This window comes from Salvelinus alpinus, chromosome 5 (assembly GCF_045679555.1).
Source record: "Salvelinus alpinus chromosome 5, SLU_Salpinus.1, whole genome shotgun sequence".
NCBI classification, from domain to species: Eukaryota; Metazoa; Chordata; class Actinopteri; order Salmoniformes; family Salmonidae; genus Salvelinus; species Salvelinus alpinus.
In genome coordinates, this window is record NC_092090.1 from 20,577,239 (window position 1) to 20,604,050 (window position 26,812).

At 46.9% G+C, this 26,812-nt stretch overlaps 1 protein-coding gene across 2 annotated transcripts in view; it reads right to left on the reverse strand.

Annotated features, from left to right (window-relative positions):
* adamtsl3 (ADAMTS-like 3) overlaps window positions 1-26,812 on the reverse strand; it is a 236,604-nt gene that overhangs the window by 184,789 nt on the left and 25,003 nt on the right. For both annotated transcript variants that reach the window (XM_071400865.1, XM_071400866.1), the window contains exon 3: window positions 25,275-25,400. In XM_071400865.1, coding sequence (XP_071256966.1) covers window positions 25,275-25,400 — 126 coding nt within the window. The remainder of the gene's footprint in view (window positions 1-25,274; window positions 25,401-26,812) is intronic.

Genomic DNA, 26,812 nt, shown 5'->3' on the forward strand with positions numbered 1-26,812 from the left:
GACTGACTGACTGACTGATAGTAATGAAGTGCTCTGGATACAGTACATACACTGGAGATATGGAGAGGGAGAGAAGGACTGAGATAGAGAGGTTAGAGAGAAAGAGAGATACAGTGAGAGAAAGAGCAAGTGAGTGAGTGAGTGAGTGAGTGAGTGAGTGAGTGAGTGAGTGAGTGAGTGAGTGAGTGAGTGAGTGAGTGAGTGAGTGAGTGAGTGAGTGAGTGAGTGAGTGAGTGAGTGAGTGAGTGAGTGAGAGAGAGTGAGACAGTGAGAGAGAGAGAGTGAGAGAGATACGGGGTTGGGTTGGGGTAAGGATTGGGGTTAGGATAAGGGATTGGGGTTGGGGTAAGGGATTGGGGTTAGGGCTATGATAAGGGATTGGGGTTAGGGATTTGGGTTGGGGTAAGGGGTAAGGGGTTGGGGTTGGGGTTATGGATTTGGGTTGGGGTAAGGGGTTAGGGTTAGGGTTAGAGGGTTATGGATTTGGGTTGGGGTAAGGGGTTGGGGTAAGGGGTTAGGGTTAGGGTTAGGGGGTTAGAGGGTTAGGGTTAGGGGTTAGGGTTAGGGTTAGGGTTAGGGGTTAGGGGTTAGGGTTAGGGTTAGGGGTTAGGGTTAGGGTTAGGGTTAGGGTTAGGGTTAGGGTTAGGGTTAGGGTTAGGGGTTAGGATTAGGGTTAGGGTTAGGGTTAGGGGTTAGGGTTAGGGTTAGGGTTAGGGTTAGGGGTTAGGGTTAGGGTTAGGGTTAGGGGTTAGGGTTAGGGGTTAGGGTTAGGGGTTAGGGTTAGGCCATCATGAGCTTTTTATTTCTATTTTTATTTAACGAGGCAAGTCTGTATAAAATGGTATTCACCATTACTGTAATACATGGTATTCACCATATGACTGTATAACGTGTGTGTGTGTGTGTGTGTGTGTGTGTGTGTTTGTGTGTGTGTGTGTGTGTGTTTGCGTACCTGTGTGTATATGTGTGTGTGTGTGTGAGCCAGTTTCAGTTTGAATAGAGAATAAAGTGTTTAATAAAGTCTTAGCCAGTGTATTAATGAGCAGGGGCCTCCAGGGCCTGATACAGTACCTGTGCGGGAACAGCTGCGGCCCCACACTCTTTCATCTAAAAGTGTCTCTTAATGAAGTTCCTCCACACAAACACACACACACATAGCACTTAGGACATTCAGCAACCAACAAATGTGGCTATTCTTATCTCCCAAGGACTCCCTGAGGGATGAAGGAACTATTCCGGAACACTCTTCAGAACTACTGATGGCCCTACACATCCCATCAGGGGTCAGTGTAGAGCCCTTATTCATTTAAGTGTGTGTGTCTCTATGTGGATGTGTCTCTCTCTGTGTGTGTGTGTGTGTGTGTGTGTGTTCCCATGCGTGTGTGTGTGCATGTGAGTGTCAAAGTGACTTCCCAAAGGGGACTGAATTGATGCAATTAGTCTTCTGTTACAGATTGGAAAGAAGAGAGGTACATAACCGGAGGGAGAGATAGATAGAGGGAGAGCTAGATAGAGGGAGAGCTAGATAGAGGGATAGATAGATAGAGGGAGAGATAGATAGAGGGAGAGCTAGATAGAGGGAGAGCTAGATAGAGGGATATATAGATAGAGGGATAGATAGATAGAGGGATAGATAGATAGAGGGAGAGCTAGATAGAGGGAGAGCTAGATAGAAGGATAGATAGATAGAGGGAGAGATAGATAGAGGGAGAGCTAGATAGAGGGAGAGCTAGATAGAGGGAGAGCTAGATAGAGGGATATATAGATAGAGGGATAGATAGATAGAGGGATAGATAGATAGAGGGAGAGCTAGATAGAGGGAGAGCTAGATAGAGGGAGAGATAGATAGAGGGAGAGATAGATAGAGGGAGAGATAGATAGATAGAGGGAGAGATAGATAGAGGGAGAGATAGATAGATAGAGGGAGAGATAGATAGAGGGAGAGATAGATAGAGGGAGAGATAGATAGATAGAGGGATAGATAGATAGAGGGAGATATAGATAGAGGGATAGATAGATAGAGGGAGAGCTAGATAGAGGGAGAGATAGATAGAGGGAGAGATAGATAGAGGGAGAGATAGATAGATAAAGGGAGAGATAGATAGATAGAGGGAGAGATAACACAAAGGAGAAACTGCATGTGACACAGTGTGATACAGGGAAAGGGATCTTTACCAGGAGCAGACATCTCCTGGTCCAGGAGGGTCCACAGTGTTTACAGGCTTTGTTCCAACCCAACTCTACTCAATCGTTCATTGGTCAGGTGTTTGTGGTGAGCTGTAACAAAAACCTGCACACCCTGCTCTGAAAATATCTAAAGTACAGGTTGATTGAACAAAAGTTGTCCTACTTCCAGACTTTTAGCACCCCTCTTTGTTATTATGATTAATATAGCTGGAGATGAAGTGGTTTGGAAATTCACAGATTCATAAGGAACACACATTAATGTGTTATATAACTGTAGACATCACAGTCCCTGCAGAGAGATTAGAATAGTGTCCTGTATTTGGAGAGGAGGAAAGGAGAGGAGAGAAGAAGAGGGGAGGGGAGGAGAGGAGAAGAGGGGAGGAGAGGAGAGGAGAAGAGAGGAGGGGAGGAGAAGAGAAGAGAGGAGGGGAGGAGAAGAGAAGAGAGGAGAGGAGAAGAGGGGAGGAGAGGAGAGGAGAAGAGAGAGGAGAAGAGAGAGGAGAAGAGAGAGGAGAGGAGAGGAGAGGAGAGGAGAGGAGAGGAGAGGAGAGGAGAGGAGAGGAGAGGAGAGGAGAGGAGAGGGGAGGAGAGGAGAGGATAAGAGAGGAGAGGAGGGTAGAGGAGAGGAGAGGATAAGAGAGGAGAGGAGGGTAGAGGAGATGAGAGGAGGAGAGGAGAGGAGGAGAGGAGGAGGAGAAGAGAGGAGGGAAGGGGAGAGGAGAAGAGAGGATACGAGAGGAGAGGAGAGGAGAGGAGAGGAGAGGAGAGGAGAGGAGAGGAGAGGAGAGGAGAGGAGAGGAGAGGAGAGGAGAGGAGAGGAGGAGGAGAAGAGAGGAGGGGAGGGGAGAAGAGAGGATAAGAGAGGAGAGGAGGGTAGAGGAGAGGAGGAGGAGAAGAGAGGAGAGGAGAGGAGAAGAGGGGAGGAGAGGAGAGGAGAAGAGAGAGGAGAAGAGAGAGGAGAAGAGAGAGGAGAGGAGAGGAGAGGAGAGGAGAGGAGAGGAGAGGAGAGGAGAGGAGAGGAGAGGAGAGGAGAGGAGAGGAGAGGAGAGGAGGGGAGAGGAGGGGAGGGGAGGAGGGGAGGGGAGAGGAGAGGAGAGGAGAGGAGAGGAGAGGGAGAGGAGAGGAGAGGAGAGGAGGAGAGGAGGGTAGAGGAGATGAGAGGAGAGGAGAGGAGAGGAGGAGAGAGGAGAGGAGGGTAGAGGAGAGGAGGGTAGAGGAGAGGAGGAGAGAGGAGGGTAGAGGAGAGGAGGAGAGGGGAGAGGAGAGGAGGGTAGAGGAGAGAGGAGGGTAGAGGAGAGGAGGGGAGGGGAGAGGAGAGGAGGGTAGAGGAGAGGAGGGTAGAGGAGGGTAGAGGAGATGAGAGGAGAGGAGGAGAGAGGAGAGGAGGGTAGAGGAGAGGAGGGTAGAGGAGAGGAGGAGAGAGGAGAGGAGGGTAGAGGAGAGGAGAGGAGAGGAGAGGAGGGTAGAGGAGAGGAGGGTAGAGGAGAGGAGAAGAGAGGAGAGGAGGGTAGAGGAGAGGAGGGTAGAGGAGAGGAGGAGAGAGGAGAGGAGGGTAGAGGAGAGGAGAGGAGGGTAGAGGAGAGGAGGGTAGAGGAGAGGAGGAGAGAGGAGAGGAGGGTAGAGGAGAGGAGGGTAGAGGAGAGGAGGAGAGAGGAGAGGAGGGTAGAGGAGAGGAGAGGAATGTTTCTACTTAGCTCAACTCCAAGTTACTGCGCTGATTAAAAAAACAAGTTTGGATCGGAAGGAAAACACCCCACCCTCCCCTCCATCTCTCCCTTCATCTTTCCATCCCTCCTTCCATTCTTGACCTGGTCTATTTACTTCTTTGATCAATCTAAATGCCCCGTTAAGATTCTCCTGAGAAAACTCTTCCTTATTCTCTATATTATAGACAGCTACTTTTGACCAGGCCTCATAGGGATCTAATTAAAAGTAGTGCACTATGTAAGGAATAGGGTATCATTGAAGACGCACACAGCCTTTGAGCCGCAGGAGAAAATCAAGGCTAGGTTTCTCTGCCAGATCCAAATCAACACGATGAGACAGAGAGGAACTAGAGGGCTCTGATTCAGTGATTCAGCCCAAAAGAGAGTGCCCCAAATGGAACCCTATTCCCTTTATAGTGCACTACATTTGAGAAGTAGCCTATATGGGGACTAGTGAGCCATTTAGGACACTGACAGGGAGCATCAAGGACAAGCTATTACAAATGATTACCATTCCAAATGCAGGGGCGTGTTGTTGTGACTCCGGGTGTTGAAAGGGTGTGACAGAGAAGTGGGGACATTTGGGAATTTTGGGCTAGAAAAATCAGGGGTGTACACCTACGCACACAAATGCACACACACGCACACACGCACACACACACACACACACACACACACACACACACACACACACACACACACACACACACACACACACACACACACACACACACACACACACACACACACACACACACACACACACACACACACACACACACGCAGGGTGTCGAACAAAGCCCTGACTGACTTTCTCCAGAAGGGTGTAACGTAGCAGAAAATCTATGCATTGCTTTCTTTTGTTACACACACCATGTTTTACTCCATTCCAGCACCATAATAAAAGGTATGTGTGTGTTTGTGTGTGTGTGTATGTGCGTCTTACTGGGAATGTACCATGTCGCTGCCCCACCCGAACCCCGACGACAGCACGGGGTCCTCTGGGTTGGAGGGGTTACCACGGTTACCACAGGGGTGCCCTTGTGCATGCCCGAGGAGAAAAAGGAAAGGACCACTTTGTATTCATCCTCCTGTTTCAGTCCATCAAAGCTGAATGAAAGGATGAAGCGTCCTCAGAGAGGAGTGGCTGGTGCCGTGACCCAAGGTCAAGAGAGAGAGGGGGAGGAGAAAAGGAGGAGAGGAGAGAATGAAGGCAGAAGGTTTCAACTTGATAAATGGGACTGTGTTTCTTGGTGCTCTGCTCAAAGCCAGAGGAGAGGTTGGAATAATCAGTGAAATAGGCTCTCCTTTTTCCTGTGGCCTTGCCAGTGCACACGCTCCCAACCTCCCAGCAATACTTTCCTCAGGGAATGTACTAGCAATGTTTCCTTTCAAAAGTTCTGTCTTGACTGTAGTTTGGTTAAGTTTTCAAAAAGCTTGGAATAAGTCAATTCCTTTACAACTTCGGACGATATGGAAATAAAGTATTGAATCTCAATTCATCTTTACCGAGGGCAAAGTCAGTTCTTTATTCCTGAAGCATCTTATAGACATCTATAATTGAACAGCTACAACTCTAGAATAAATGGACCACCCGCTAGAATTGGTACATGGTCAATGCCTACGTAACCATAAGTTTGATCGAGTCATAAATGTTTGAAATGCTTAGGCACGCTCCAAGGTAACTAACTCTCTTCACTGCAAAAGTTTGTTCCAACCTCTACTCTCGAACCAATAGAACTCCTGGGAGAGAGAGAGAGAGAGAGAGAGAGAGAGAGAGAGAGAGAGAGAGAGAGAGAGAGAGAGATACCACACAAAGAAGGACTTTGTGTTTTTCACTGTGTGCAGCGTAGGTCAAATACACTCCTTTACTCTATTTTCTCAGTTTCCTCTTGCTGCTCTCTCTCTCTCTCTCTCTCTCTCTCTCTCTCTCTCTCTCTCCCTCTCCTCTCCCCGTCTTCCCTCTCTCTCTCTCTCTCTCCCTCTCTCTCTCCCTCCCTCCCTCCTCCCCGTCTTCTCTCTCTCTCCCTCTCCGTCTTCCCTCACTTCCTCTCTCTCTCCGTCTCTTCTCTCTCCCATCTTTTTCTCTCACCCCTTCTCTGTTCTCTTTGCCCCCCCTTCTCTTATCCCTCTATCTCCTCATCTTCTCCTCATCTTCTCCTGTATCTCCTCATCTTCTCCTCAATCTCCTCATCTACTTACTTCCGGCGCCGAAAAGAGATGGCTGCCTCGCTTCGTGTTCCTTGGAAAATATGCAGTATTTTGTTTTTTTACGTGTTATTTCTTACATCGGTACCCCGGGTAATCTTAGGTTTCATTACATACAGTCGGGAGGAACTACTGAATATACGATTAACGTCAACTCATCATCGTTCCTACCAGGAATATGACTTTCCCGAAACGGATCCAGTGTTTTGCCTTCCACACAATACAATGGATCTGATCCCAGCCGGCGACCCTGTGCGACGCCGAAAAAGGGGAAAACGTGGCGGTCTCGTGGTCAGGCTTCGGAGACGGGCACATCGCGCTCCACTCCCTAGCATACTACTCGCCAATGTCCAGTCTCTTGACAATAAGGTTGATGAAATCCGAGCACGGGTAGCATTCCAGAGAGACATCAGGGATTGCAACGTGCTCTGCTTCACGGAAACATGGCTAACTCAAGGGACGCTAACGGAGTCGGTGCAGCCAGCTGGTTTCTTCATGCATCGCGCCGACAGAAACAAACATCTTTCCGGTAAGAAGAGGGGCGGGGGGGTATGCCTTATGATTAACGAGAAGTGGTGTGATCATCATAACAACACACAAGAACTCAAGTCGTTCTGTTCACCTGATCTAGAACTCCTCACAATCAAATGTCGACCGCATTATCTACCAAGGGAATTCTCGTCAATCATAATCACAGCCGTATACATTCCCCCCCAAGCAGACACATCGATGGCCCTGAACGAACTTTATCTGACTCTTTGTAAACTGGAAACCACACACCCTGAGGCTGCATTCATCGTAGCTGGGGATTTTAACAAGGCTAATCTAAAAACAAAACTCCCTAAATTCTATCAGCATATCGATTGTGCTACCAGGGCTGGAAAAACACTAGACCATTGTTATACTAATTTCCGCGACGCTTATAAGGCCCTCCCCCGCCCCCCTTTCGGAAAAGCTGACCACGACTCCATTTTGTTGATTCCAGCCTACAAACAAAAACTCAAACAACAAGCTCCCGCGCTCAGGTCTGTTCAACGCTGGTCCGACCAATCTGAATCCACGCTTCAAGACTGCTTCGATCACGCGGATTGGAATATGTTCCGCATCGCGTCCAACAACAATATTGACGAATATGCTGATTCGGTGAGCGAGTTCATTAGGAAGTGCATTGACGATGTCGTACCCACAGCAACGATAAAAACATTCCCAAACCAGAAACCGTGGATTGACGGCAGCATTCGCGTGAAACTGAAAGCGCGAACCACTGCTTTTAACCAGGGCAAGGTGACCGGAAGCATGACCGAATACAAACAGTGTAGCTATTCTCTCCGCAAGGCAATCAAACAGGCTAAGTCTCAGTACAGAGACAAAATCGAGTCGAAATTCAACAGCTCAGACACAAGAGGTATGTGGCAGGGTCTACAGTCAATCACGGATTACAAAAAGAAAACCAGCCCCGTCGAGGACCAGGATGTCTTGCTCCCAGACAGGCTAAACAACTTTTTTGCCCGCTTTGAGGACAATACAGTGCCACTGACACGGCCCCCTACCAAAACCTGCGGGCTCTCCTTCACTGCAGCCGAGGTGAGTAAAACATTTAAACGTGTTAACCCTCGCAAGGCTGCAGGCCCAGACGGCATTCCCAGCCGCGTCCTCAGAGCATGCGCAGACCAGCTGGCTGGTGTGTTTACGGACATATTCAATCAATCCTTATCCCAGTCTGCTGTTCCCACATGCTTCAAGAGGGCCACCATTGTTCCTGTTCCCAAGAAAGCTAAGGTAACTGAGCTAAACGACTACCGCCCCGTAGCACTCACTTCCGTCATCATGAAGTGCTTTGAGAGACTAGTCAAGGACCATATCACCTCCACCCTACCGGACACCCTAGACCCACTCCAATTTGCTTACCGACCCAATAGGTCAACAGACGACGCAATCGCAACCACACTGCACACTGCCCTAACCCATCTGGACAAGAGGAATACCCATGTGAGAATGCTGTTCATCGATTACAGCTCAGCATTTAACACCATAGTACCCTCCAAACTCGTCATCAAGCTCGAGACCCTGGGTCTCGACCCCGCCCTGTGCAACTGGGTCCTGGACTTCCTGACGGGCCGCCCCCAGGTGGTGAGGGTAGGTAACAACATCTCCACCCCGCTGATCCTCAACACTGGGGCCCCACAAGGGTGCGTTCTGAGCCCTCTCCTGTACTCCCTGTTCACCCACGACTGCGTGGCCATGCACGCCTCCAACTCAATCATCAAGTTTGCGGATGACACTACAGTGGTAGGCTTGATCACCAACAACGACGAGACGGCCTACAGGGAGGAGGTGAGGGCCCTCGGAGTGTGGTGTCAGGAAAATAACCTCATACTCAACGTCAACAAAACAAAGGAGATGATTGTGGACTTCAGGAAACAGCAGAGGGAGCACCCCCCTATCCACATCGACGGGTCAGTAGTGGAGAAGGTGGAAAGTTTTAAGTTCCTCGGTGTACACATCACGGACAAACTGAACTGGTCCACCCACACAGACAGCGTTGTGAAGAAGGCGCAGCAGCGCCTCTTCAACCTCAGGAGGCTGAAGAAATTCGGCTTGTCACCAAAAGCACTCACAAACTTCTACAGATGCACAATCGAGAGCATCCTGTCGGGCTGTATCACCGCCTGGTACGGCAACTGCTCCGCCCACAACCGTAAGGCTCTCCAGAGGGTAGTGAGGTCTGCAGAACGCATCACCAGGGGCAAACTACCTGCCCTCCAGGACACCTACACCACCCGATGTCACAGGAAGGCCATAAAGATCATCAAGGACAACAACCACCCAAGCCACTGCCTGTTCACCCCGCTATCATCCAGAAGGCGAGGTCAGTACAGGTGCATCAAAGCAGGGACCGAGAGACTGAAAAACAGCTTCTATCTCAAGGCCATCAGACTGTTAAACAGCCACCACTAACATTTAGCGGCCGCTGCCAACATACTGACTCAACTCCAGCCACTTTAAAAATGGGAATTGATGGAAATTATGTAAAAATGTACCACTAGCCACTTTAAGCAATGCCACTTAATACAATGTTTACATACCCTACATTACCCATCTCATATGTATATATACTGTACTCTATATCATCTACTGCATCTTGCCATCTTTATGCAATACATGTACCACTAGCCACTTTAAACTATGCCACTTTATGTTTACATACCCTACAGTACTCATCTCATATGTATATACCGTACTCTATACCATCTACTGCATCTGCCATGCCGTTCTGTACCACCACTCATTCATATATCTTTATGTACATATTCTTTATCCCTTTTCACTTGTGTGTGTGTGTAAGGTAGTAGTGTGGAATTGTTAGGTTAGATTACTGTTGGTTATTACTGCATTGTCGGAACTAGAAGCACAAGCATTTCGCTACACTCGCATTAACATCTGCTAACCATGTGTATGTGACTAATAAAATTTGATTTGATTTGATTTTCTCCTCATCTTCTCCTCTATCTCCTCATCTTCTCCTCATCTTCTCCTCTATCTCCTCTATCTCCTCATCTATCTCCTCTATCTCCTCATCTTCTCCTCATCTTCTCCTCAATCTCCTCATCTTCTCCTCATCTTCTCCTCAATCTCCCCATCTTCTCCTCTATCTCCTCATCTTCTCCTCTATCTCTATCTCCTCATCTTTTCCTCTATCTCCTCCTCTATCTCCTCATCTTCTCCTTTCAGACAGACTTATTCAAAGGGGTCATTACATGTTATAATATAGAGAGCACTAATTAAGAGTTGCAGTAGTGGATCAGCTAATGAGTCTAGAGGGAACCAACAAGCTGTTATTAGGCTGCTACCTCTCTCCTTCTCTCTTTCATTAACTCTCTCTCTCTCTAACTCTCTCAAAGTTTATCCTCTCCCCAACGCCTTCAGTTACTACCTTCCCTCCCTCCTTACTCCATCCCTCGTTCCCCTCCTGTTTTTATGGAGAGAAAAAAATACATTCACACCATCTCTCTACTGCCTCTGACTCAACTGAATGAAAGCGTGTCACTGACCATCACACACATACTGATCATCACACACATACTGATCATCACACACATACTGATCATCACACACATACTGATCATCACTCACATACTGACCATCACACACATACTGATCATCACTCACATACTGATCATCACACACATACTGATCATCACTCACATACTGACCATCACACACATACTGATCATCACTCACATACTGACCATCACACACATACTGACCATCACTCTCCCCATCATTTTGTTAGGTTGCACATTATTCTAGAATGTATTAAATTGTTTTTATCCCTTATCAATCTACACCCAATACCCCATAGTGACAAAGCAAAAACAGGTTTAGAAATGTTCTATCATTTATAAAAAATTAAAAACAAAAATATCACATTTACATAAGTATTCAGACCCTTTCCTAAGTTGAAGCACCTTTGGCAGCAATTACAGCCTTGAATTTTCTTTGGTATGACGCTACAAGCTTGGCACACCTGTATTTGAGGAGTTTCTCCTATTCTTCTCTGCAGATCCTCTCAAGCTCTGTCAGGTTGGATGGGGAGCGTTGCTGCACAGCTCGTTTCAGGTCACTGTGTTCTTGGGGACCTTCAATGCTGCAGACATTTTTTGGTACCCTTCCTCAGATCTGTGCCTCGACACAATCCTATCTCGGAGCTCTACGAACAATTCCTTCGACCTCATGGCTTGGTTTTTGCTCTGACATGCACTGTCAACTGTGGGACCTTATATAGACAGGTGTATGCCGTTCCAAATCATGTCCAATCAATTTAATTTACCACAGGTGGACTCCAATCAAGTTGTAGAAACATCTCAAGGATGATCAATGGAAACAGGATGCACCTGAGCTCAATTTCGAGTCTCATAGCAAAGGGTCTGAATACTTATGTAAAGGTATTTGTTTTTTTTATTCTAATAAATTTGTTACATTTTCTACAAACCTGTTTTTGTTTTGTCATTATGGGGTATTGTGTTAAGATTGCTGAGGATTTTTTTGTATATAATCTATTTTAGAATAAGGCTGTAACGTAACAAAATGTGGAAAAAGTCAAGGGGTCTGAATGCTTTCCGAAGGCACTGTACATCACAGACACACACGCACGTACGTAAGCACACAAACACACACACGCACAGAATATCAGATAGTGTGCATACTGAGCTTCGACCTTTTCTCATTTGATTTAGGCCTACAACTTTCACATGAGGCTTTTGGTGTTCCAGCCGGTTACATTGCTGCTCATGTTAGATGTCTTTGTAAGCTCCTCTGACAGGTCATTTATGACCCTATTGTCCCTAGAATGAGGCAACGAGGCGGGGCACCGCTGGATCTGTGCAGTGTGTCAAGAGTTTTAAAAAGACCCATATTTTTAGGGATCTCGGTAGAGCCGTAAAGTTTCACAAGAAAGACTCTATTTTGGCTTTGGACTGTGTTGTTACCCTCATCCCATTCTCTCTCTCTCTCTCTCTCTGACTGACACTGTCGTCTCCTCTTGTTTTTCAGAGGATTGGATCCAGAGGAATTACTTGCAAAGCGATAAGTTCTCTCTCTCTCTCTCTCTCTCTCTCTCGGTGCATGCTGGGTGTTTTTGGAGTCTGAGTGTTTGGTGTGGAAAGCTCTATCCTAACTAACTTTCTTGATTCTTTTCTTTACATGTTATTTTCTATGGTGGAGGGTTAATGCAATATTTGTTTTTGGCGGTATCCAAAGTTTTTTTTTCAAAGTTAGGGTGGAAGAGGACAGAGTAACTTTCCTGGGGGTTGGAAGGTGTAGTGTGCGCAATGGCTTCTCAGCCTAGCGCGGAGGAGACGCTGTCTATACAGCATGGATTCAGGTGTGTTCCTGAGAACGGAGTTAAGGTGGAGGAGGTTCTGCTCGCGGTCGGTGAACAGGTAGGAGCTGAGTTTATACATTCTGCTTCTAGAATGAACAAAGCTGTGGTTGTGTTCATGAAAAGGGCTAATTTGGTCGGTAGGCTAATTGCTAGCGGAATATTTGTAAGGGATGTGTTGGTGTCAATTTCACCTCTCTCTACCCCTTCAACAAGAGTTGTAGTGGCAAATTTGCCTCCGTTTATCACGGATGATCAAATTAGGAAAGAGCTGAGTCGTTTTGGTAAGTTTGCTAGCGGTTTCCGTGTACTGTCAGCAGGGTTTCAGGCAGATGCCGTTAAACACGTTGTTTCGTTCCGGAGGCAAGTGTTTATGTTTCTGAACAACAACGAGCAACAGCTAAATGTGCATTTTAAAGTGAGGCATGGGGAGGGGCTCTATGCAGGTTTTGCCAGCACAGATAGTCTACGGTGTTTTGAATGTGGGGATTTGGGGCACAAGAGCTTTGCGTGCCCACATAAAGGCCGTAGACAAGGTGAGGATACAAGCGCAAATGGGGGAAATCGAGGTCAAAATGCAGGGGGTAAGGAGATGCAGACAGCAGAGGCTGGGCCTAGTCAGTCTAGAGATGGTGGTGTAGATGAGGCTGGGCCTAGTCAGGCTAGAGATGGTAGGGTAGTGGAGGCTGGGTCTAGTCAGGCTAGAGATGGTGGAGAAGCAGAGGCTGGGTCTAGTCAGGCTAGAGATGGTGGGGTAGCTGAGGCTGGGCCTAGTTATGCTATGGAGGGTGGTGTAGAGGGTGCTGGGTCTAGGCAGGCTATGGATGGTGGTATAGCAGAGGCTGAGTCTAGTCAAGCTATGGATGGTGGGGTAGCTGAGGCTGGCCCAAGTCATGCTATGGAGGGTGGTGTAGATGATGCTGGGCCGAGTCATGCTATGGAGGGTGGTGCAGATGATGCTGGGCCGAGTCATGCTATGGAGGGTGGTGTAGATGATACTGGGTCTAGTCAGGTTATTCTAGTGGATGAGGAGAGTATAGTGGGGAAGTGTAAGAGATTAGGGGGGGAGGAGGAGGGTGTCAAGAGGAAAAGGAAAAAGGGTGTGGACAAAGGCACCATGGAAATGTTGCCTGTTGCTGTGGGTGAGGCCCTAACCAGAGAGAAAGGGCAGGTGGTCAGGGTGGGAGATAGAGAAGAGGAGGAAAGTGAGTCTGAGGAAGAGGATGAGGAGTTATTTTTTTCAGACTCCTCTTCAATTGGCCCGGAGCTGACAGCCAGTCAACCAGAGGGGTCTAATTACACGTTGAGAGAACTGACAAGGTTCCTGAATGAGACTAAGGGGAAAAAAGTTAATCTTGAGGCTTTTTTTCCTGATTCTAGAAAGTTTGTAAGATCAGTACAACATGCTATGAGAAATGAGGGGCATGGTGTCCTCTCACCCAAGAAACGGTTTAGGTTGAGGAAGTGGGTCACAACAGTGCGTAAAGGTTTACCTTCAGACACTGTTTAAATGTTTAATTTCTTACTGACACTGGGGCTTTTTGAGCTTTCCTATTGGTCTATTTCTCTGCTGGCTTTTCTCCCACTTCTTATGGAGACTCTTCGGGTAGGCTCGCTTAATATAAATGGTGCCAGAGATGCGGGAAAGAGGAGTGTGTTGGGTGAATATGTAAAACAAAAAAAAGTACAGGTGTTGTTTCTGCAGGAGACGCATAGTGATGTGGTGAATGAAGTTGATTGGGGGCTCTGGTGGAAAGGGGCAAGTGTGTTGAGCCATGGGACAAATCTTAGTGCAGGGGTGGCAGTCCTTTTTGCACCGGGTCTGGCTGTAAAAATTTGCTCCTCAAAGGAGGTGTGTAGGGGCAGGTTGCTTGTTGTTAAAGCAGAGATTAACAACATGGGTTTTGTCTTTATAAATGTGTATGCGCCTAACACAGGGAGAGAAAGAGGGGTTCTATTTGGGAGTCTTAGACAGGAACTCTCACAAGTAGCGCCTGAGGAGACGCTGGTGATCGGAGGTGACTGGAACTGTACAATGGATTTTACAAAAGACAGAAATGGGGAAGAGCCTCATTCAGTGTCAGTGGGAGTGTTAAGGGACATCATTAATCAGTTTGACCTAGTGGATGTTTGGAGAACTAAACATCCAAACACAAGACAGTATACGTGGGTGAAGGTTTTTGGGGCTAGGGTGAGTGCAGCTCGACTTGATCGTTTTTACATGTCCAGGAATCAGAGCAATAGGCTGCTGGGTGCTACCATTCTCCCAGTGGGGTTTTCGGATCACCACATAACCATGGCTCGGCTGTCTATTTCACCAGGGCCCCGGCAGGCATCTTATTGGAAGTTCAATGTAAAGCTCTTACAAGATGCCACTTTTTGCTCAGGTTTCCAGACTTTTTGGGAAAGATGGGGGCAGCGAAGAGAGGAGTATGAGTCTCTGAGTCAATGGTGGGATGTGGGGAAAGTGCAAATTCGGCTTTTCTGTCAACAGTACACAGCTCTCTCATCCTCAGAGGCTAGGAGAGTATTGGGGGAACTAGAGCGGTGTATTAGTGAGATGGAGGTAGAGATGGTGGGGCAAGGCAATGTAGGCCTCCAGGCTAACTTAGCCGAATTACGTAGGGACCTGGGTAGTTTTTTCCAGGTTAAAGCAAAGGGAGCACTTGTAAGAGCTAGGTTCTCCATGCTCAAGGAGATGGATGCTCCCAGCTCCTTCTTCTTTGGTTTGGAAAGACAGAGCAGTGAAGCCAAGGGTATGCATTGTCTACGGCTGTCTGATGGGCGGGTGACCTCTGTGGTGGGGGAGATGCGGGAGCGGACTGTGGCGTTTTATACTGAATTGTATAGGGCAGAAATGTGTGATCCTATGTGTGCTCAGGTCTTGTTCGCAGGACTCCCTAAGCTCTCTCGGGCACAGAGGGATGAAATGGACATTCCTCTGTTGTCACATGAACTGGCAGAGGCCGTAACCCAGATGTCCCCCGGTCGTGCACCCGGGGTCGATGGACTTCCAGTGGAGTTTTACAAAAAATTCTGGGGAACTATTGGACAGGATTTCTTTTGCGTGTTGCGTGAATGCGTCGAGGTAGGAGAGTTGCCGATGAGCTGCCGTCGGGCGGCACTGACTCTCCTGCCCAAAAAAGGGGACTTGTGTGAACTTAAGAACTGGAGGCCTGTGGCATTACTCTGTGCGGACTATAAGATATTTGCCAAGGTCCTCTCTAACAGACTGAAGTCCCATCTGGACTCTATAATACACAAGGACCAGACATATTGTGTACCGGGACGCTCAATCACGGACAACTTGTTCTTGATTAGGGACATGTTGGACTTGTCGAGAGGTTCTAATGTGAACTTTGGACTGGTCTCTTTAGATCAAGAGAAGGCTTTTGATAGAGTGGATCATGAGTATCTGTTTAATGTGATGTCTGTGTTTGGGTTTGGGAAGAGCTTTGTGAACTGTGTGAAGCTGTTGTATGCTGGGGCGTCATGTATGGTTAAGGTGGGAGGGGCGCTCAGTAGGCCTGTCTGGGTGAGACGGGGCATTAGACAAGGATGCCCTCTATCTGGGCAGCTGTACACACTAGCCATTGAGCCTTTTTTAGGACTGCTACGCAGGAGACTGCGGGGAGTGTGCTGGACAGGCATGGAGGTGGTGACAGGAATAGCAGTCTCAGCATATGCAGATGATGTTTCTGTGATGGTCAGGGATGGGCAAGATATGCAGGAGCTAGAGACCAGTCTGAAGGTGTACGAGGGAGCTTCATCAGCTAAGGTAAACTGGGGAAAGAGCAAAGCTCTGTTATGTGGGGCATGGGGGGATAGGGCTCCTCCTCTGCTTCCAGGGGGTTTGCAGTGGGGTTGTGAAGGGCTTAAAGTGTTGGGGGTGTACCTGGGCTCGGAGAGGTGGGTCAGCAAGAACTGGGAGGGGCTGTCACAGGCAGTGGTGTCAAGACTGGCCAGGTGGAGGTGGCTCCTGTCCCAAGTGTCATATAGAGGGAGGGTGCTGATAATCAACAACCTGGTGGCATCTTCCTTGTGGCATAAACTGGCTGTCCTCAACCCCCCCGCCGGTCTGCTTGCAGACCTGCAACGCAAGCTGGTGGACTTCTTTTGGTCGGGCCATCACTGGCTGAAGGCAGCAGTGTTGTACATGACCGTCCACGAAGGAGGACAGGGCCTGGTGGAACTGGAGAGCAGGATGGCTGCTTTCCGGCTAAAGGCGGTGCAGAGACTGCTGTACCATACTGATGTTGGCTGGAGGGAACCAGCATGCGCGCTGCTGAGGAGAGCTGGCGGATTAGGGTTGGACCGGCAGCTGTTCCTCATGAAGCTGGAGAGGCTGAGTACAGCAGGTCTCTCAGAGTTTTACTCTGCGGTGCTGAGGGCCTGGCAGCTGCTAAGGCCCACACGAGAAGGGGGTGTGGAGCCTGGGCAGTGGGTGTGGGAGGAGCCTATTTTCCACAACCCAGCCATCCCTTTGAGATCGGTTCAGTCGGCCACCCTGCAGAGGCAACTGATGGCAGGGGGTTTACAAAGGCTAGGTGACCTGAGACTGCTGGGAGAGGAGGGGTGGAAAACCCCGGAGGTCTTGGCGCAACAAACAGGAATAACGTCTCTTAGGCTGCTGGAGAGATTCCTGGAGGAGGTCCAGGAGGCACTGTCTGAGCCGGTAAGGGGGGTGTTTGAGAGGCCAAAGGGAGAGGGGCCACCAATGTTTCCGCCACTGCAGGTGACGGCAGAGACTGGAGACTGGCAAGGGGGTCTGGAGGACTTGTTAGATTTTAACACTCCGAGCCTGGGGGAGTTTGAGGGGGTGGGAGGTAAAGCCCTCTACAACCTCTGCGTTAAGGTTAGGAACATTAGAAGCCTAACAGGAGTGAAGGCACATCAGTGGCAGGGGGTATGTGGGGCGGAGAGTATGGTGGGTTTTAGATGGAGGGCGCTCTACAAACCCCCAATACCAAAGAGGTCAGGGGACCTCCAGTGGAGGGTTCTTCATGGAGCCCTGGCCACTAACAGCTGGTTGGCACGGGTTGATCCGGGAATTGGGCAGGGGTGTCCTTTCTGTCAAATGAAAGAAACTGTGATTCATGTGTTTTCTGTGTGCACCAGGTTAATGCCATTAATGTCTCTGTTGGAATGTCTGTGTGACAGGTTGGGGGTGGTTTTTGCTGTTGGGATGTTTATAATGGGATACAGGTATTCGAGTAAGGAGAAAGAAAAATGTGTTTTGTTGAATTTTCTGTTTGCTCAGGCAAAATTAGCTATTTGGCTAACAAGGAGAAACAGGGTCAAAGGTGGGGGGATAACAGACCCTTTACTACTGTTTAATGGGATGGTCTCTGCGCGCCTTAGGGTTGAGTTTGAGTTCTATAAACTGATCAAATGTGTGGAGATGTTTGAGGAGATATGGTGTGTTGGGGGGGCTGTCTGTATTGCTGGGGAAGATGTTTTGGATATACGGTTGTAGGAGAGGGTATTGTTTTTGTGTATGGTGATGGTGGTTTGTATCATGTGGTAGATGGAAAGGTGAGTATGGTACATGTATGCAGTACAGGATATATTTTTGTTTTTTTATTTTAGGGGGGGGTGAGTTTTAAATGAAATGAGAATGTTTCAATAAAGAAAGACAAAAAGTCAAAAAAAGTCTCTCTCTCTCTCTCTCTCTCTCTCTCTCTCTCTCTCTCTCTCTCTCTCTCTCTCTCTCTCTCTCTCTCTCTCTCTCTCTCTCTCTCTCTCTCTCTCTCTCTCTCTCTCTCTCTCTCTCTCTCTCTCTCTCTCTCTCTCTCTCTCTCTCTCTCTCTCTCTCTCTCTCTCTCTCTCTCTCTCTCTCTCTCTCTCTCTCTCACACACACGCACACACACAACCGCCCGTTTGCTCTCACAAGCTCCTCCCATGCCTCTCTATTTGCTTGTAGGGAAAGCACACTCAGACAGAATGTACACCAAGGCTGTGTCTGAAAATTGATGGCAACCTATGCCCTATGTACTGAATACTTTTGACTAGGGCCCATTGCGCTCTGCTCAAAAGTGGTGCACTATGGGCCCTAGTCAAAAGTAGTGCACTATGCAGGGAATTGGGTGCCATTTGGGATGAGTCCATGGTCTTTACATGCCTCTCTGTTTTACTGCCCAGCGGTTTACTGTGCTTATCTAACCTCCTAAAGCCACTAAACCCACAGCGGCTGATCTTTGTGTGTGTTAGCTAATCTCAGCCACTCCTGTTGACTGTAACAGGCTGTAGTACAAAGAGCTAGGAGATAGAGGTGGTCGTGCTGAGAAGGACAAATACACTACTCAACCGAGCTGAACATTTAAAGGGGCGGTCCAGTTCTGACGCTACTGGTTATGGTTCTTGTAATTACAGGCCAAATACACGTGGCTATAAAGTTACACACTGACATTGGTTAAATGTCTTTGCTGTGACTGAGCAAAATTTACAAAAACAAGTTTCTGGCCAACCCAGTCTTTAGCCAAGAGCCACTGTACTGGCCAACTATTTGGGAAAGAGTTTAGTAACACAGGTCAGAGTGGATTGAGGTTATATGGGACACACTTGTTGTGCAGCACAGTCCTGCCTTCCTTTAACCTTGTCCTAACCCTCAGCTAACCTTCACGCTAACCTTTCCCTCCCCCCAATACAGCAGTTATTCCTGAATCCTAAAGCAGCTCCTCTCTCTTTAACTTCAACCTTCCAACAACCTTCCCCTAACCTTCCCCTCCCCTCATACCAGCAGTCATTTTCTGAGGACAACCCAACTAACCCCTGCGTCGTTAACCCTTCACCTCCCTCCTGAGAGAGTGTGCATGTGGGGCTCCTAAGTGGCCACTGTGTTAGATCTACAACCTATGAGAGAATGTAAAGACCCTGTACACTAACACTACAGCTGTTAAACCTTCAGCAGTTCTTCAGCTGAGCCCAGGTCAGTTTTAGTAGTATACTTTAGTACTGTATTTACGTAATGTCAACCACTGCTCTGATCCGGGAACAGATAACATCAGCACCATGAACTTCTAAGTTTCATAAAACATTGACTCTTAAAAGAAGAGTAGAGTCTTGAAAGAGGAATAGTCAGGTTGAAAGAGTGAACATGAGAATGATGAGAAGTGTGTGTGTGTGTGTGTGTGTGTGTGTGTGTGTGTGTGTGTGTGTGTGTGTGTGTGTGTGTGTGTGTGTGTGTGTGTGTGTGTGTGTGTGTATGTGTGTGTGTGTGCGTGCGTGTGTGTGTATGACTCTCTTGCATGTCCAATCCATAGTCTCAACTCATTCCTCACACACCAAACAGAGGCCCATGTTTTCTAACTAAAGCCCATTCAACCAAAAACCACTTAGACCCCTAAAATAATATCCAGACAGACACACAGACAGACAAAGACACACATGCACACGTTAATGCTAGAATAACACACCAGTCTGGTGAATGACACCAGAATGAGAAGTTGACACAACGCACGCTCATTTGGGCAAATAACAGGCCTGCTTCTCAACATGAGGCATCTCAACTTATCGTGACTAACAGACAAGGTGTGTGTGCGTGTGTGTCAAAATCATGAAACGTCCCATGCTACACATTTCTCTCTGCTATACAGTGCAGTGTATTCCAGATGTTTCTCTCTGCTATACAGTGCAGTGTATTCCAGATGTTTCTCTCTGCTATACAGTGCAGTGCATTCCAGATGTTTCTCTCTGCTATACAGTGCATTCCAGATGTTTATCTCTGCTATACAGTGCAGTGTATTCCAGATGTTTCTCTCTGCTATACAGTGTATTCCAGATGTTTCTCTCTACTATACAGTGCAGTGCAGTCCAGATGTTTCTCTCTGCTATACAGTGTATTCCAGATGTTTCTCTCTACTATACAGTACAGTACAGTCCAGATGTTTCTCTCTGCTATACAGTGCATTCCAGATGTTTCTCTCTGCTATACAGTGCATTCCAGATGTTTATATCTGCTATACAGTGCAGTGCAGTCCAGATGTTTCTCTCTGCTATACAGTGTATTCCAGATGTTTATCTCTGCTATACAGTGCAGTGCAGTCCAGATGTTTCTCTCTGCTATACAGTGTATTCCAGATGTTTATCTCTGCTATACAGTGCAGTGTATTCCAGATGTTTCTCTCTGCTATACAGTGCAGTGCATTCCAGATGTTTTTTCTCTGCTATACAGTGCAGTGTATTCCAGATGTTTCTCTCTGCTATACAGTGCAGTGCAGTCCAGATGTTTCTCTCTGCTATACAGTGCAGCGCATTCCAGATGTTCCCTAAGCTGGCTGGTATAGGGCCCCTGGCAGTGTGTGTGTGCGAGCGGGGGGCGTGTGGAAGTGTGTGTATCTCCGTGTGTGTGTGTCTGTGTGTGTGTGTATGCATGTGTGTGTGTTTGTGTGTGTTCCACAGACTGGTTGGTTTAGCAGCCTCAGGCAATGTGTATGTGTACATGTGTGTATCTGTGTGTGTATGCCTGCATGTGTGGGTGTCTGTGTGTGTGTACATGTGTGTCAATGTGTGTGTTTGCATGTCTGCCTGCATGTGTGTGTGTCTGTGTGTGTCTGTGTGTACGCATGTGTGTGTGTGTGTGTGTGTGTCTGCATGTCTGCCTGCATGTGTATGTGTGTTTGTGTGTTCCACAGACTGGCTGGCAATGTGGCAATGTGTGTGTGTGTGTGTGTGTGTGTGTGTGTGTGTGTGTGTGTGTGTGTGTGTGTGTGTGTGTGTGTGTGTGTGTGTGTGTGTGTGTGTGTGTGTGTGTGTGTGTGTGTGTGTGTGTGTGTGTGCCTGCGTGAACATACCATATTCACACCCGTTGACTTTTTCCACGTTGTTGTTACAGCCTGAATTCAACATGGAATAAATGGAGATGGTTTTCACTGGCCTACACACAATACCCCATAATGACCATCTACACACAATACCCCATAATGACCATCTACACACAATACCCCATAATGACCATCTACACACAATACCCCATAATGACCATCTACACACAATACCCCATAATGACCATCTACACACAATACCCCATAATGACCATCTACACACAATACCCCATAATGACCATCTACACACAATACCCCATAATGTCAAAGTGGAATTATGGTTTTACACATTTCTACTAATTCATTGAAAATGGAAAGCTGAAATGTTTTGAGTCAATAATTATTCAACCCTTTTGTTATGGCAAGCCTAAATAAGTTCAGGAGTAAACATTTGCTTAACAAAACACTTAATAATAAACTCACTCTGTGTGCAATAACAGTGTTTAACAAGATTTCTGAATGACTATCTCCCTCAGTCGAGCAGGGAATTTCAAACACAGATTCAGCCACAAAGACAGGGAGGTTACAATTTTCTAATTGGTAGATGGGTAAAAAAAACAGACATTGAATATCCCTCTGAGCATGGAGAAGTTATTAATTACACTTTGGATGGTGTATCAATACAACCAGTCACTACAAAGATACAGGCGTCCTTCCTAACTCAGTTGGCAGAGAGAAAGGAAACCGCTCAGGGATTTCACCATGAGACCAATGGTGACTTTAAAACAGTTACAGAGTTCAATGGCTGTCATAAGAGAACACTGAAGATGAATCAACAACATTGTATTTACTCCACTATACTAACCTAATTGACAGAGTGAAAAGAAGGAAGCCTGTACATACAGCCTGTTTGCATCAAAGCATTAAAGTAATACTGCAACAAAAATGTGGCAAAGCAATTTACTTTTTGTCCTGAAAAAAAAACAGAATGGAGCTTAGCACAGGCAAAATCCTAGAGGAAAACCTGGTTCAGTCTGCTTTCCACCAGACACTGGGAGATTCACCTTTCAGCAGGACAATAACCTATAACTCAAGGCCAAATCTACACTGGAGTTACCAAGACAACTATTAATGTTCCTGAGTGGCCGAGTTACAGACTCAAATCTATTTGAAAATCTATGGCAAAACCTGAAAATGGTTGTCTAGCAATGTTCAACAACCAATTTGACAGAGATGTAATAATTTTGAAAAGAATAATGGGCAAATGTTGCACAATCCAGGTGTAGAAAGCTCTTAGAGACTTACCCAGAAAGGGTAAGCTGTAATCGCTGCCAAAGGCGCTTCTACAAAGTATTGATTCAGGGGTGTGAATACTTATGTAAATTAGATTTCTGAAAACATGTGTTCACTTTGTCATTATGGGATATTGTGTGTAGATGGGTGAGACAAAAATGGATTTAATCCATTTTGAATTCAGGATGTAACACAACAACATGTGGAATAAGTCAAGGGGTATGAATACTTTCTGTAGGCACTGTATGTGTGTGTGTGTGTGTGTGTGTGTGTGTGCATGTCTGCTTGCCTGCATGTGTGTGTGTGTGTTCCACAGACTGGCTCAGCCTCAGGCAGTCTCTTTGTTCCTCCTAACGTGGCTTTCTAAGTCAATGCAGGCTCCGGTCCAAGACTACCACAGGAGAAAGTGTTAGGAACAGATGTCTACCTCGATCATTCCTCTATTCGCAGGGTCATACAGCAATTTGTATGTCGGCACTTTGTCATATATATTACACCCTATTCCCTATATAGTGCACTACTTTTGACCAGAGGCCTAAAGACCCTGGTCAAATGTAGTGCACTATATAGGGACTAGGGTGCCACTTGGGACCAAGTCATGGTGCCTAAGCTATGAGTATTGTTCCTGTCTCTGAGATGACCTGGCGTCCCCTTTTCAATGAACCCCTATCAGCAGTATCTGGGTTAAGACTAAATAACACACAAGAAAGTCTCACTTTTTTGCTGTACAATAGATAGAAGATCTAGAGGGTACCGTGGCATTGTGTGATGTGGTGCAAATGTCTTTATGTTAAGCAGAAAAGACCCAAGGGAAGGACTCAGTTTGTTTCATATCACTCTGAGAGCGTCCTTCTGAGTATTCACATTACAGGACATGTTTTACTAAAGTCAGGTTGAATGCAATAAACCCTGTGTGTGAAAACCTCCTCCCAGTGAACACATAGTCAGCGTATGTGGGAATTGGGAACCCACAACGTGGGAATTGAACCCACAACCTTGATCTTCCCGCGGCCAGCACCACAGCACCACACTCCAACCCACTGAGCCACCTGGCAGCAGTCCCAGTGACCAGACAATGTCTGGCTTAGCCACACATTCCCCCATGAATTTACTTCCTAGCAGCTTTCATCACACATCCACTAACACAGAGAAACCCAAAACAAGACTCCAACGAACACTATGCAGACTATAGTGTATAGATACTACAGATATATCAGCCATGTTAATGTAGCTCAGGTGGAAGTCATGAACATGAACAGGTTTAGTCACACATCCACTAACACAGAGAAACCCAAAACAAGACTCAAATGTACAGACTATCCAGCGTGTCTGTGTAGCTTAATGCAGCTCTATCACTCATCAAGACATGTCTAAGTCAGGAACATGAGCAGCATCAGACACACAGCCTCAACAAGAGAGAGACAGAAGCATCCAATTCTACAATCGTGGACTTAACATGGCTGCATCACTGAAGACTAGGGGAGACAAGCTGAATCATGCGGAAAGTTTTCAACAGAGTCAAACATACGGTGTACTCAAAAAATAAAAGGTTATGGCATCTCCCAAAAAGACCAAAAGCAAGCTTTGACAAATCCTGAATGAGCTCAAAACGTGTCAGCTTTAATAAATAAATGTAAAAAAAATTTGGGAGATGCCATCACATTTTCTCTCATGGAATATATGACATTCCCCAGGTAAGCCCCCCATTCCATACAAATCCTCCTAGTAGCGCTGGGATATCTAAACTGTACATACTGAGTCAGGGGCGACATGTCCCCCTCCCCACATTCTGAAATTGCATTTTTGTCCCCCCCAGTTTTATAATTGGAATGTGATACAAAACGAGGCAACGGTGTGCTCTAGGACCATGTGGACGCCTCCGAGTGGTCGGATAGGCTGTTTGGAATGTTTATCTGACTGGATTTATAAAAACTTTTTAAAACTTTCCCCCTTCTAAAACCAAAGTTGTGCCCCTGTACTGAGTACCCACCCAGTCCTAAGTCAAGTCCCTATAGCAGCAGGTCTGGGGACCGACATGGTCACAGTGACGTTGCTGACTAAATCATCCTGGTTGAATGATTCTCAGTATCAGAAGGGAATAAGCAGGAAATCCTGCGTTTTCCAACCAGGATTTCTGGGAAACTTGGGAAATTTGGGAAAGTTAGAATTTTGCAACCTTAATAGTGATAGTTAGTCAACACTGATTCAGACAGTTCTAATGTGGTTGTGATAATGTGAGTGACCGCCACGTTCCCGTCCCCAGTACAGGGTCCATCTCTACAGAAAGGTTATGGCCTGGAAACCTGTGTTTTAAAGGAAATGCCTCATTACTGTGTGCCTAAAAGAAATGGGACAGATATTCTGTCAGGCTCTGCCTCTTTATACCACTTGTTCTCTCTTCAATAGCCTCTCTGGCATTTAACTGCATGTCTGAAATTCACAGACAAATGTAATGCCATCTTTCATCTCTATTCAACTACTAACCCATGGGCCAAGTGACAGAGCAGTTTTTCTATTGAATTTGGTGCTTCAAAAAAAGTACTGGGCCATACAAGCATACAAATTACAGACAAATAATTCAGGAGAAATCCAACTTTAAACATTCAGACATGTTTCTGCGTATCATTAGGGATCATTTGTCCTAATATTGGTCAGATGCGAGCTTTTCAAAACACCATGTACTCAACATTTTAACCAGAATTTTGTGGTTCCTGATCCAAAAGGCCAAATTGAGAGCAAAAAAACCAACATATCTTTATTATCCTCAGCTCTTCAGCCCAACGCCAGATGGATCAGCAGGAGCACGCTGCTTTATTGAATCAAACTGGAGAAAATGTTCCACATTTGAGAAGATGCAGAGAGAAGAATGAATGAATGCATTGTATCCTGGTCCACTCAATATCTTCTCACATACTGTATACTGTAGAAAAAGACATTGGGGACTTTTCCTACTGCTTATAAATAGTTGTTCTTTTGACATGTCATGTGTGTCTCATTTGTTGTCTACACCCCAAAAACACCCCATCTTTCTCTCCCTTACTCCCACACGCCACTCACAGCAGACCCACTCAGAGGATCAGGTTTTCCACTGTGTGTGTGTGTGTGTGTGTGTGTGTGTGTGTGTGTGTGTGTGTGTGTGTGTGTGTGTGTGTGTGTGTGTGTGTGTGTGTGTGTGTGTGTGTGTGTGTGTGTGTGTGTGTGTGTGTGTGTGCTTGTGTTGGTATGTGTGTACCCACCTGGTCGTCATATCTGTAGGTAAGGAACTGGTCCTCGGTAGCGTCCTCCAGGAAACTTCCCTGAGGGGACAGAGCAAACTCAGGCAGGAACACGGCACCCTGGGTCTGGCTCTGGGTCGCTCCACACTGGGGAGACAGGAGGTAGAAAATAAAAAGATGAATAGAAAACTTGAAATCCCCCAAGAAGAGATCCCTGGTAACTCTGTTCCCCAAGAAGAGATCCCTGGTAACTCTGTTCCCCAAGAAGAGATCCCTGGTAACTCTGTTCCCCAAGAAGAGATCCCTGGTAACTCTGTTCCCCAAGACGAGATCCCTGGTAACTCTGTTCCCCAAGAAGAGATCCCTGGTAACTCTGTTCCCCAAGAAGAGATCCCTGGTAACTCTGTTCCCCAAGAAGAGATCCCTGGTAACTCTGTTCCCCAAGAAGAGATCCCTGGTAACTCTGTTCCCCAAGAAGAGATCCCTGGTAACTCTGTTCCCCAAGAAGAGATCCCTGGTAACTCTGTTCCCCAAGAAGAGATCCCTGGTAACTCTGTTCACCAAGAACAGATCCCTAGTAACTCTGTTCCCCAAGAAGAGATCCCTGGTAACTCTGTTAGAGGTTTTACCTGAATAGAGCTAATAATGTGAACTTCTCCCAACACACACACACACACACACACACACACACACACACACACACACACACGAGCACACACACACTCACATGCACGCACGCATGTGTGCGCACACACACACACACACGCATGTGTGTCATCACTGTGCAAATGTGCAGAGCAACATCCACTCCTCTCAGCTGCAGACTCCCTATCCAAGACGACGTAGTGCTAGTCAGCGTAGCTCTCAGAACAGACCGTAAATCACACTACTAATCCCTGTGATGTTCATTAGAGAAGAGAAACTTGGACCGAAGTCTTGTTTAATAAACAGATGCAGTGATATCATCTCCCCAAGTAGACTGGGGTCGGTATTGTATTCACACTGTGTGTATACACAGGAGAGACTAGCTGTGATCCAACTAACATCACTGAATTCTGTGGCGAACACGGCATTCTTCCTGAAATTATGCTAAACACACACACACAGGCATGTATGTGTGTTGATATCAGTGCGTCCCTAGTGAAAGCCTAAGTGTGTGATGTAGTGAAGACACTTAGGGCCGGATAGAGCAGCAGTATGGCTGGCATGCTTTCTCCCTAAGGATCAACACTCTTTCATCATGCTATCCAACTGACACACACCCACAGACACAGACACAGACACAGACACAGACACAGACACAGACACACACTGAGAAGAGAGTCAGACACACACTCTTTCATCAGTAACTTGGTGGGTGTCTGACAGGACACCAGAGAAGACACCAGCTGAGAAGCAGGACTTCAGTCTTCTCCCACTGAGCTGTCCTCCAGACAGACACAACCCTGCACCCAGACTCCAGCCTAAACAAAGCCCATGTGTGAAGACCCCCCCCCCCCCCCTCGTCCCCCACCCCCCTCGTCCCCCACCCCACCCGGACACACAAAGCACACTGCCAT